Source organism: Euprymna scolopes, chromosome 43 (assembly GCF_053919585.1).
Source record: "Euprymna scolopes isolate OS-2025 chromosome 43, ASM5391958v1, whole genome shotgun sequence".
Lineage (NCBI taxonomy): Eukaryota > Metazoa > Mollusca > Cephalopoda > Sepiida > Sepiolidae > Euprymna > Euprymna scolopes.
The window spans coordinates 14,360,662-14,374,593 of NC_136524.1; the positions used below are offsets into that span (position 1 = coordinate 14,360,662).

At 32.6% G+C, this 13,932-nt stretch overlaps 2 protein-coding genes across 2 annotated transcripts; both read left to right on the forward strand.

Moving 5' to 3' along the window:
• Nucleotides 1-4,335: 4,335 nt before the first annotated feature.
• LOC145268391 (uncharacterized) lies at nt 4,336-4,872 on the forward strand. The gene has a single exon (XM_080123948.1). The coding sequence runs from the start codon at nt 4,336-4,338 to the stop codon at nt 4,870-4,872; it is 537 nt and encodes a 178-aa protein (XP_079980074.1).
• A 652-nt stretch (nt 4,873-5,524) lies between these two features.
• Nucleotides 5,525-6,076, forward strand: LOC145268392 (uncharacterized). The gene has a single exon (XM_080123949.1). It carries the CDS (start codon nt 5,525-5,527, stop codon nt 6,074-6,076), a length of 552 nt encoding a protein of 183 aa, XP_079980075.1.
• Nucleotides 6,077-13,932: the final 7,856 nt, after the last annotated feature.

Below are 13,932 nucleotides of genomic sequence, written 5' to 3' on the forward strand. Positions count from 1 at the left end.
ATAATAACCTGTTTATGAAAATTAACTAGCAGTCAGTGTACCATAACATGTACCATAATTTCAAGTCGGATACCATATCTGGCAAGCACCGTACAATAATTTGTGTTGGCCAGTATGACAACCCTGTAGATTTCTGGAATAAGGGTGAAAAATAATACATAAAAAAATGAATATATATTTTGAAAAAATATGACTAGGTTACTACTACTACTACGCCTCCTCCTCCTCCTCCCCCTACTACTACTACTATGCCTCCTCTTCTTGCTGTAACGAAGCCGGGCGACACCGGATAACCTTGCTTCCTAGGTTGAGGTGAGTGGGATGGAGTAGCTGGGCGAGAGGTCTCAGTCCCATCTCGTGAGAAACCAACGAATTGTCATCGGTTGACAAGTAAATTATCTGGAGTTCAAAAGGGCCAGATTAAAGATAAGCCAGATGTCGGGTTGGCGAGGAAAACGCAAGGAGGTCTGGGAAGGGTCGACGAGTAAAGTCGACGATCCGAGGGTAAATGATAACATGATTCACTTAAACCAACAAGTTGGAGGTGATGAGAGAGAGAAAGAACAAATCCGAAAACAATTGAATTAGTCATTCTAATTTTAAGGGAACAAATTGGTTAATTGCCTAGAGAGATAACTAATTCTCGGAATTGAATCGAGAGGGGGTCGGTTAGGAAGGAGAGAGAGAGAGAGAGAGAGAGAGAGAGAGAGAGAAAGAATTATGATTACCCGTCGAATAGAGAGATTGGGTCGACTACAGAAGGAAGGGGAGGATGACATTTAATAAAACTACTGCGGAGATAGACAAAAGAGGAGAATCGGGCAGTCTGTCGAACAGAGGAGTTGGGAAGCCAAGCGTGCCGCCAGCCTCTTCTAATTGAGACGAAGAGGATTAACAAGACCGCTACTTAGAGTTTTTGTTTAAATACACTGTGGGGGGGTTGCATTCCAAGCCTGACGAAGTTATAAGGGACGAGCCGAGCCTTAATGTATACCGAATCATTAAATGAACAGCCTAAACTATCCTCATCGTTGTTGATTGTTTCCATTTATACTTGTGAAGACTGCCCTTCGATTTCAGCATAACCAAACTTGGCTTTCCAGCCGTCGCAGACAGAGAGAGACGGCCACCGACGAGAAGACGATCACGACAGAAATTACCAAGAATTCCCGATTGGGCGTTACAACACTAGACGGCCAGATACCAACGTCCAATTCGGAGAGACTCAGTAGAGAGAGGGAGAGAGACGGATGCTTGTGCGGGGTCCCAGGCTCGAAGGAGCGAAAATATAGCCAACCGTCCTTAGGGTTAGTGCGCGTCGTTTTTCACCGTGCGCGCGCGACCCCTGCGAGGGAGAAAGGGTTATATTGCTACTACTATTACTTCTCCTCTTTACAACTACTACTATGCCTCCTCTTCCTCCTCTTACTACTACTACTACTACTACTACTACTACTACTACTCTTCCTTATCCTACTATTACTACTACTGGTTGACATGTATTTTCCCTACTACCACTCTACTACTTCTCCTACTACTAATACTATTACTACTTATGAAGAAGAAAATTGAAATAATGTATTTTCCCTCAGATCATGCCTAAAAGTTACAAGATCACAAGTGGCTGATAAAAATCCAAGCTGTGCTGCAGGACCAAGCAGACCAAAAAGAAGAAGAACTGAAACTGAAGAAGAAAGAGAAATCCACCTCCAACGACAAAGAGAAAGGGACAGGCGAAGAAAAAATGCTGAAACACAGGAAGAAAGGCAGCAGTGTCTAAGAAGTCAGAGAGAAAGACAGAGGAAAAATAGAAATGAAGAGACACAGGACCAACGAGAACAGTGCCTCAGCAGTCAGAGAGAAAGAGACAGCCGAAATAGAAATGAAGAGACAGAGGACCAGCGAGAAGAACGCCTCAACAGTCAGAGAGAAAGAAGCAGGCGAAATAGAAATGAAGAGATGGAGGAGCATCGAGAAGAGCGCCTCAACCGTCAGAGGGAAAGACATCTGCGAATTAAAAATGAAGAGACACTAGAGGAGCGAGAAGAACGCCTAAGCAGTCAAAGAGAAAGAGATAGGCAAAGCAGAAATGAAGAGACATTTGAAGAGAGAGAGAGAGAGAGAGAGAGAGAGAGAAAGAGAGAGAGAGAGAGAGAGAGAGAGAGAGCAGCGCCTGAATAGTCAGAGAGAAAGAGATAGGCAAAATAGAATTGAAGAAACATTAGGACACAGAGAGCAGCACCTCAACAGTCAAAGAGAAATGCAGAGATACAATAGAAGTGAAGGAACAGAAGCAGAAAGAGTCGAGCGATTACATCATCAGAATATGAGAAACAATTTGAGGTTGATGCAAAATCTCTCTGCAGATGTTGGCCACATGACCAAGATTTGTCCCCATTGCAGAGCTCATCTTTTTTCATGGAGAAACTGCAAACTTTTGCTGTATGAAAGGTAAAGTTCAGTTACAAAATCTTCAGCCTTTGCCTCCTGAGATCCATCATTTATTCAGCAGTGATGAACCCATTGCTAATGAATTTAGGAAAAGCATAAGACAATATAACTGTCTTTTTCAAATGACTTCTTTTGCAGCAAAGGAAATCAGTCATAGAAATGGTTGGAATCCTTCTGTTGTGATCCAAAGCCAGGTTCATCATTATATTGGATCACTTATCCCTGACCCTGAAGAACAAGCTCAGTACATTCAGATATATTTTTTGGATTCACAAGACAGCATTGCAATTAGATTGAAAATATTGCAAAATGTTACCATTCAACACAATATTGTTAAATTAATAGAAAACATTCTAAGACAGCACAATCAATACAGCTTGACACTGAGGCATGCTAAAGAAGAAATAAAAAACCTTCCTAATGCAACAATTGAAATCGATCCTGATAAGAGGTCAACTCAAGAGCATGAGGTTCAATAAGCAAGTTGCCAACGAGGTGGGTATCATCATTCAAAATAATAATGAGCCACGTTCATCCTCATGGCACATTGTTCTTACACACAGAGACTCAGCTGCAAACTATATCTGAATTCCACCGATCGTATGACCCTCTTCAGTATGTTCTGTTCTTTCCATCTGGAGAAGACGGTTGGCACCAACAGATGCAAATGACCAATAACAAAAACTAACTGTAATGCGTTACTATGCCATTCGAATTATGGTTCATGAAAATGAATTTAATCAACTCTTAAGAGGTGGGCGTTTGTTGCAACAGTTTTTGGTTGATATGGCTGCAAAAATTGAGGCTGAGAGGTTGAATTATATTCGACTGAACCAATCCACTCTCAGATGTACCACCTACAGAGGTTTTGTTGATGCACTAAATGATGATGATGATGATGATGATTTTATATTTATTATGATGATGGTTTTAGCAATGTTGGAAGGAGAATCATTCTATCTTCAACATTCGTTAGAGGACTAAGATACATGATGGAACGGTGTTAAGATGCCATGATGTATGTACGACGTTATGGAAATGCTACATTTTTTATCACCATGACATTCAACCCTAACTGGCCAGAAATAAAGGAGCATTTGTTTTTGAATCAACAACCCAATGACAGACCAGATTTGATAGCTCGTGTGTTTGACCTAAAGAGAAAAAAATTTCATAAAGTACTTGACTGGTACCTAAGGTCTGTTTGGCAAATGTATTGCTTATGTTCTCAGTTCCGCACTTGCATTGTTTATTATGGATGGATGAAAACTCGAAACCAAGACCACAAGAATATGACAGATTTGTGTAAGCTGAGATTTCTAACCCCAATGAAGACTTTCAGGGTCACCAGTTGGTACTGCAGCGTATGATCCATGGCCCATATTGCACTAACAAGTCACCATGTTGGAAGGACGGACGGTGTAGCAAGAGATATCCTAAGCATTATAGTGTGCACACAAGGTGTGGAGAAGGATTCTTATCCCGTTTACCGATGCCGATCTCGTGAAATGGGTGGGCATCATGGACATAAAGAAGGGAGGCCACACCAAAATATTACAAATTAATGGGTTGTTCCTCATAATTTGCAGTTACTAAAAATCTTCAACTGTCACTTAAATGTTGAAATATGCTCTTCTGTGCACTTAATAAAATATGTCATTAAATACACAATGAAGGGCAGTGACCAACTTTGTTTTGGAGTAAACCGTGAGAATGAAGTGGCACAGTACTTAACTGGTAGGTATATTGGTCCATCGGAGGCTGTTTCTACTATTCTTGGCTTTCCCATTCATAATAGAGAACCTGCTGCGATTCGTCTCCAAATACATCTTCCTGAGCAGCAACAGGTACCAAGAAAATGAAACTATCCAACACAATAACAATATGACCAAGATTACACTCACGGAATTCTTTGATCTTTGTGTCCGTGATCCTTTTGCAAAAACACTATACTATGTTGACATTCCACGATTCTATGTGTGGAATAATAAAAGATGGCAAAGAAGAAAAGCAGGAATGAGAGTACAACTGCATCCTCACATATCTGAAGCAAACGTCATAGGACGTGTATACAGAGTTTCTCCCAACAGTGGCGACTTGTACTATATGAGGTTACTGCTTCATCATGTTAAAGGACCAGTGTCATTTGATGAACTGAAAACAGTCCATGGTGTAATATTGCCTTCATTCAAAGATGCATGCAGAGAGAAAGGATTGCTGCATGATGATGCTCACTGGAAGCACACGATGGAAGAGGTGGAAAGAACAAGATTTCCCAGAGCCATGAGAGATTTATTTGTTGTGCTCCTTGTGAATTGTGAAATCAACAATCCAATTGATCTTGGGAAAGATTTAAGGACTCAATGTCAGAGGATTTCCATCATCTGGAGCAAAGAACATTGTATGATCATACCTTATTAATAAATGGAAAGCATTATAATCAAGCCCTCTCATATCTGCAAGAAAAGCTTGACACATTTGGTAAAAATCTGCAGCAGTTCAACTTACCAGCACCACAAAACCTACATGTTCATCACGTTGTCAACAACAGAGAGTTCCTCTTTGAACAGCAATACAACACAGATGAGCAAAGAGAGTTTGTGGAAGAAAAGGAACCTTTGTTGAATCCTAAACAAAGGAATGTGTATGAATTTATTTGTGACTGCTTAAACAGGGATATTGGAAAATTGATCTTCATAGATACTCCAGGAGACACAGGAAAAACCTTTCTCAACAACCTAATTCTTGCTAAAGTGAGAAGCAGTGGTGATATTGCCTTTTCTGTGGCATCTGGTATAGCCGCAACACTGATGCCTGGAGGGAGAACATCACATTCAAGGTTCAAAATTCCTCTTACTATCAAAGATAATGATCTATGTAATATTGCCAGAAATTCAGACACTGCAAATTTGCTCAGAAATACCAAGATTATTGTATGGGGCGAGTGTCCAATGATGAGGAGAGAGAGCTTTGAAGCAGTGGATCGAACTCTGCAGGATGTTTGCAAAAATAATGCTCTTTTGGAGGGATTTTAACCGTCTGCAGTGGGGACTTCCGGCAACTCTTCCTTGTAATGAAAAGAGGCAATGATGCAGATGTTGAAAATGCTTGCATAAAAAAATCCTACTTGTGGCGCAAGTTCAGGAAATTTGATTTGAAAAATAACATGCGTGTTGATGAAGATGGACTTATGTATTCACTATTTTTAATAGATGTTGGAGAAGATAAACTCCAGAAGAATAACAACGGCGAAATCAAACTCCCCAAAGATATGGTTTTACCTTTTAGGAGAATCGAAGACAGCATTGATTTCATATATCCTTCATTTGAGAATTCTGCTGAACTCTTTTCTAAAAATTGTGTTTTAGCGCCAGTGAATGAATCTGTTAGAAACATCAATTCCATCTGCATCAGACGTTCCCCTGGAAACATGAAGGAGTATTGTTCATTCAATTCTGTATGTGATGGCACAAACGCAACTCATTTCCCTATAGAGTTCCTCGACTCTTTGGAGATGTTAGGCTTACCGCCTCATAAACTGGAGCTGAAAAAAAGGGTCTCCTATTATGATGATGAGAAACTTGGATCCTCCACGTCTGTGCAACGGTACACGATTGATAATTGAGGAGTTGCATAAAAATTTATTAGTAGGCAAAATTATTACATCTGCATTTAAAGATGAAATAGTCCTCATTCCAAGAGTGAAATTCATATTATCAGAAAATGACGGAATACCACTACAACGCATGCAATTCCCAGTTCAGTCATGTTTTGCCATGACTATTCATAAAGCACAAGGGCAAACAATGGACAATGTTTTGATTCACTTAGAGATGACGGTATTTCAGCACGGGCAGTTATATGTAGCACTAAGCAGAGGGAGGAGAAAAGAAAATGTCAAAGTGTTCCTTAAGAATGCAGCTTTTGCTAAAAATATTGTAAATACAAATGTTCTAAGTTAGTATTATGAGGAAGCATTCCTTCCATTAATGTTCTTTTGTTTGTTTTGTAAAAGAAATGGATTTTTCACTTTATATGTTATGTATCTTTTTAAATTTTCTTTGAAACTTTTGTTTTGTTGTTTTGTTGTTCATTGTTTAAAATATAAAATAATACTTTATATGTTATGCTTGTTTTGAAACTATTTTGTTGTGTATATGTCTTGAATTGTTCATTTGATTATCTTTTATAAAACTTTTTTTATTATTATTATTATTATTATTATTATTATTATTATTATTATTATTATTATTATTATTATTATTAAAAAAAACAAAATGAACGTCTATTCATTATGAAATAGCATCCCTCCTATAAGGCTTAACAAGCCAACAGGCCTACTACTTGCAGTGCAAGTAGTTAATTTTATTCACAAAAACTATTCCACTACCCCAAAAATCCATCAATGGCATTTTTCACTCCAGATTTTTTTTTTTAAATATGCTTTTTGAGTATATGCCTGGAATCATGTTAAAAATAATATATCGGTAGCTTTAGCCATATAAGAAATATTTGTTTTTATAAATTTGTTGAACAAAAAACATTATATATATATATATATATATATATATATATATATATATATATATATATATATATATATAATGGGCCAAGAACCAGCAATCGTATCAATCACGTTTATTGAATTTATTAAATGTTGCTATAATTTCTCAACACTGAGTGATCCAACGGGTCACGGGTTGTCTAGTATATATATATATTCTGTCAAGATAATTTCCGGTCACAGTAATACGAGCTTTCACGTTTTTTTCCCCCGCTTGAAATCACTTTTTCTTTTTAAGCCGAGGATGAAGGTTATCATTTTGGATTTCTCTCTTCTTATTATTAGGTCCACTTTGACTAGGAACAGACTTCTCTTTGGACTTCTGCACTGCGCGGAAAAACACAATTTTCATTATTTCAGCTGTTTTGTAAAGTTTCCAATCGGATTATTTAAAACTTTTCAATCGGATTATATGCATCGTGACGCTGGACTTTTGGAATACATTCTATCTAAAGAACTATTTTGCATTTTGGATCAACTCTTGAGGAGTTGCATTCAAGCTGAAATATTATGCATGGTTTGTTTTTATATTAGTTTTTTACATATCCAATATTTTTTTCATTTTTTTATTTGGCAATTTATAACTTGCGATTTATATGCGAATTTAAATTGCGATTTCACTTAATGCCTTAACTAGCAAATTCTAGCATTGCTACAAATATAATTTGCTGATTTCTTTATGTCCTCTGATGAGAATAATAATAAAAATAGCATTCTTTGAAACTCCGCAGAATAGGGACTTTGTAAATTGGTTTTTGGAGTATTCAGTTGAACAATAAATTTTGATTGTAAAGTTCAACTTACACTTTTAATTTTTTTCTCTTATATATATATATATATATATATATATATATATATATATATATATATATATATAATTATTTTCTACTATAATAATTAAATTAAATAATTAAATAATTATTTTCTACTATAATAATTAATATATATATATATATTAATTATTATAGTAGAAAATAATTATTTAATTATTTAATTTAATTATTATAGTAGAAAATAATTATATATATATATATATATATATATATACATATATATATATAAGAGAAAAAAATTAAAAGTGTAAGTTGAACTTTACAATCAAAATTTATTGTTCAACTTAAGTTCAACTTACACTTTTAATTTTTTTCTCTTATATATATATGTATATATATATATATATATAATTATTTTCTACTATAATAATTAAATTAAATAATTATTTTCTATTATAATAATTAATATATATATATATATATATATATATATATATATATATATATATATACTAGCAAAAGTACTCGTCGTTGACTGGGTTCAAAAACAGCCTACAGAAAATGAAAGTATGATAGGCTATGAAAAGGAAGGGTTGTAAAGAATTTGGGGGTATCAAAACCAAAGCAAAATATGATGAAAGTAAAAATAAAATAGATAAACCCCATAATTTATTATACCATACCTGTTCACACTGAAACACTTATCACAATATTCTGTGGATCTATATTAAAAAATCTTGTTACACTTTGTGACATATTTCCATTCTATGGAGGTCAGGCGCGAATGAACACCCCATAATTTTATTATACCATATTTGTTCAAACTGAAACATAATTATAAAAGTATACTTACGCAGATAGATATGAAAAGTCTTTATTAAAGTTTGTGCCTATTCCCATTCTAAAATCTTATTATACCATTCCTATTTAAGTTAAAACATACTTATCAAAGTGTTATTATACTACGTTTACAATTCTTTTCGATATAGATTTCTATGTCGAAAACAATTGTAAACGTTTTTTTTTAATTTTTAAATTTTTGATTTCCATACTTTGTGGACCAGGCGCGTACGCAGACCCCACAATTTTAATGAATCATCATTATGACAGATTAAACATATCCATTCCTGTGTCTCGATACATCTTCTATCATTATATGTGATCAGTTTTCTATAATAGTCAACCATATAGGAGCCTATTCGTGACCAGACACACACACAGACGTTCAGCTTTATATATATATATATATATATATATATATATATATATATATATATATATATATATATATATATATAAAAGATTGTTTGAATTTTTAATTTTTTATTAGCGATTAATTTCTTTATTTCGCACTCTGAGTGTTTTCTCTTATTATAAAAAAGGAGTTATTTGCCCTATTGTTTACATTTTTCTTCGCCCAAATCTTAGGACGTTTTTTACTTTTTTATTTAAATATTAATTATTAATAATTAATTAATAATTACTACGTGCATAAAAGTAAGTCATATATGTATGTTTCGGAGTTTACTCAATAAAAGTCTAACTATACTGATGAGTAAACTCCGAAACATGCATGTATATAGATGACTTACTTTTATGCACGTTGTAATTATTAATTAATAATTAATAATTAATATTTAAATAATATATATATATATATATATATATATTTATATATGGATAACTATATGGATAACTATATGGATATATATAGGGACATATATATATATATATATATATATATATTTATATATATATATATATATATATATATATATGAATATATATATATATATATATATGAATATATATATATATATATATATATATGAATATATATATATATATATATATCAGTTTTATGCACGATTGTTATCGCTTTATCTATATGTATATATACGTATATGCATTAACGATGATACGTAAATTAATTATATATATATATAAAATTAACGATGATACGTAAATTAATTATATATAATAATAATAATAATAATAATAATAATAATAATAATAATAATAATAATAATAAAAAGTAATACATAGATATCTATGGTGAGACAGTCCTACTACCTTCACACAATTTACCAATACTGCCATGGTAATAATAATGGTAGGGACCATTAATATTATTACCAATCCATTCATCACTGTTAATGATAATGACAATGATTATTGTGATTAAACAATAATGATAAAAATAAAAATAACAATAGTATTGATGATAAAATAATAAAGTAAAAAACAAAGTTCCTCTACCCCTGGGCATATAATTATCTGTTTTGCCCCGCCCCTGCTGGCATATAATTACATGTTTTACTCTGCCCCTTCCGCTGGCATATGATTACCCCCCCCCCCCCCCCGAAACACACCGCTTGCATATGATTAACTGTTTTGTCCCCCCACTGCTGGCATATGACAACCTGTTAAAACCTTCAAGATTTCAAAAAGTTCTCAAAATATTTATTTCCATTGATTAATGTTTACACAATTCCCTTTTTTTAAATTTTAATTTAATTTGACAATTTCTTTTCAATAATTTGAATAATAATAAATAATTAATATTTACACAATTCCCTTTAGATTAATGTTTATACAATTCCCTTTTTTAAATTTTAATTTAATTTAACAATTTCTTTTCAATAATTTGAATAATAATAAATAATTAATATTTACACAATTCCCTTTAGATTAATGTTTATACAATTCCCTTTTTTAAATTTTAATTTAATTTAACAATTTCTTTTCAATAATTTGAATAATAATAAATAATTAATATTTACACAATTCCCTTCAGATTAATGTTCACACAATTCCCTTTTTTAAATTTTAATTTAATTTAACAATTTCTTTTCAATAATTTGAATAATAATAAATAATTAATATTTACACAATTCCCTTCAGATTAATGTTTATACAATTCCCTTTTTTAAATTTTAATTTAATTTAACAATTTCTTTTCAATAATTTGAATAATAATAAATAATTAATATTTACACAATTCCCTTCAGATTAATGTTCACACAATTCCCTTTTTTAAATTTTAATTTAATTTAACAATTTCTTTTCAATAATTTGAATAATAATAAATAATTAATATTTACACAATTCCCTTCAGATTAATGTTTACATAATCCCCTTTTTTTAATTTTAATTTAATTTAACAATTTCTTTTCAATAATTTGAATAATAATAAATAATTAATATTTACACAATTCCCTTCAGATTAATGTTTACACAATTCCCCTTTTTTTAATTTTAATTTAATTTAACAATTTCTTTTCAATAATTTGAATAATAATAAATAACTAATATTTACACAATTCCCTTCAGATTAATGTTTACACAATTCCCTTTTTTTAATTTTAATTTAATTTAACAATTTCTTTTCAATAATTTGAATAATAATAAGTATGTAAACATTAATCTGAAAGGAATTATGTAAACGTTAATATCAAACAAAAGAAACATAATATTGTTTTTTCAAAACAAAAACGTATAATTCAAATTATAAAAAAATGTTAATTGGCTACACAAACAAATATAATTTGAATAATATTAATATAAAATATATTATATTATATATAATAATATTTAATATTAATATATATTATTATATATTTAATATTAATATATATTTATATATATAATATTAAATATTATTATATATATTAATATAAAATATATTATTTAACTGAAAACATTTGGACACCTGAAAATGTTATGAAATGATAAATCATTTTTGCTGACTTTTTTGTTGTTGTTAAAGTACGAATTTTCACCAAATAACATGGCTGTATCAAGGAGGAGAGTTCGATGCAGTTTTCTTTTCTTTTTCTTCATAATGTTATTATAAAGACGTCGATCCTATCGAAGAGAAGAAAACCATCTTGTATCGGCGCTTTTTGAAATCCTTGTGTGTAATCATTTGGTTTAAGTGCAAAATTTAAGAAATGGGAGGTGACGCACTTTAGAAAACATTTTTTTTATAACTTCAAATGAAAATATTTGAATTTATAAATTTAAATGAGAACATTTGAAAACATGAAAAGATTAAGAAATGATAAAATCATTTTTATTTACTTCTTTTTATAGTTGTTATTTTCGAATTTTCACAAAAGTCATGTCTGTATCAAGGACAGGATAGTCCGATGTAGTTTTCTTTTCTTTTTCTTCATAATGTTATTATTAAGAGGTCGAGCCTCCCGGAGGGAAAAAGCGTCTTGTATCCATGCTTTTGTAAATCCGTTAGTGTAATCGCTCGGTTTAACTGCAAAATTTAAGAAATTTGTTGTTGTTAACAATGTTTCAATCTTTTTAAAATAGTCTAAATTTAAAAAAAATAAATGTATTTATGAATTGAAAATCAGGCAATAAATGTATTTTTTGTGAGAAAACTATCGCAAGACATCAAGTCGGTTGAAAATTTATAAACACACTTTTCGCGCTTTTTTTCAGCAAAGTTATCAATAACTCTATCAAGATTCACTCTATCAACAAGTTCCCTCTATGGAGAGGATTGCTAAGTCTCTAAGCCTTGTCTGGCTCACTTTTGATCGCAGGTAGTTTTTTATGAGCTTCAGTTTCGAGAAGTAGAGCCCACAGCTGGCAACGCTAATAGCTCAGGTAAGAAAAATGCGCAGCAAGATCACAATATTAGGGACGGAATCCCCAAGGTGGCATCTCTGTATAAAGTGCAAAAGTTCAAGAGATCCATTGATTTTGTCTTTTCCTGAAGCTTTCACAAATGATGTAATCTTCCTTTCGGCAAAGAATTTATCTTTATCTATATCTTCATCAACTTCACCAAGCTGACAATCATAATTATCATCAAGCAGATTTGATGGTGTAAGAAAAATCATAATTATCATCAAGCAGATTTGATGGTGTAAGAAAAGCGTATGCTTGCAAGATTGTGAACTTGTTGAAATCTGCAAGATATTTCTTCAGTCAACCTGTCTATGACAGACAGCATTTCCCGTCTCAACTCAGTATGAAACCCCAGTGCTGCATCAGTCAATCGTTCACCACCCATTCATTTCTTTTTGCAGATACGATGCCCGATTTCAGAGCAGAGTTTTTTTTTGTTTTTTTACTCGTATATTGCAGTATCCACCATCTTTTCTCTATGTTGAAGAAGGCAATCTCTCAACGCCGTCTTTATTGCAGATCCAGCCCCTTTTGTTTTGTTTCTGGACATCATTGATTTCTGGGAGAATAGTTTTCCAAAAGCTCAGAAATAAAAGAAACGGAAACGACAATACCGAGTTGAGAATTAAAGATGCATCTGATTTTGTGGTTGCAGTTTCTCCTTCTTCTGTGATCTGTTCCAGTGCAATGACGTCTTCCAATAATTTTTTTTATCACATCATTTACAGCATCTGCTCGACTACTCCATCTAGTTTCCACAGCCCGGTTGATATTTAGACCGGTCAACTGAATCAAGGCGTCACAGCGACGTGTAGATGAAAAAAAAAAAAAAAAGAACAAGAATCACTGGTGCAGTATGCCAAAAATATAACAGAGTGAACCGCTACAAAAGCGGCATGTACCAGCTTTAATGAATTGCTTGTGCAAGGCACAAATACAGCTTTTCGGTAGATTTCAGAGATTCGTTTCTGCACACCTGATCGGTTGCGTGCCATAATAGAAGCATTGTCAAATGGCTGGCCATTACAGTCACCAATCTGAATCCCATCGTTCTCCAGTTCTCTCAAAATCAGTTTAGAAATGTTCTCCGCGCTTTTACCTTTTGTCTCGATGGAGTGGAGAAACGACTACTTCACTGTCACTTTATTTTCGTCAATTTTTACGCAGCGCAACACCTCACTCATCTGATCCTTATGAGATACATGGGTAGTGCTATAAAAATTATGCAAAAAATATTTACTTTCTTTCATCTGATCAATGATTTTCTTTCTCACCTGCTTTGCCAAAATGCTTACAAATTCATTTTGAATTTCTGGTGACAGATAAGAAGTAGCGATTTTCTTTCCCAGGTTAACTTTCACCAAATGTTCACAGAATACAGGGTCATACTTGGCCAATAAATTTACCAATTCTAAAAAATTCACTTTCATCATTATAGATGTCTTCCCGGTGAACCCGTAGTGCCAGCTTCTGCTTGGCGAGAAACCTGATTAT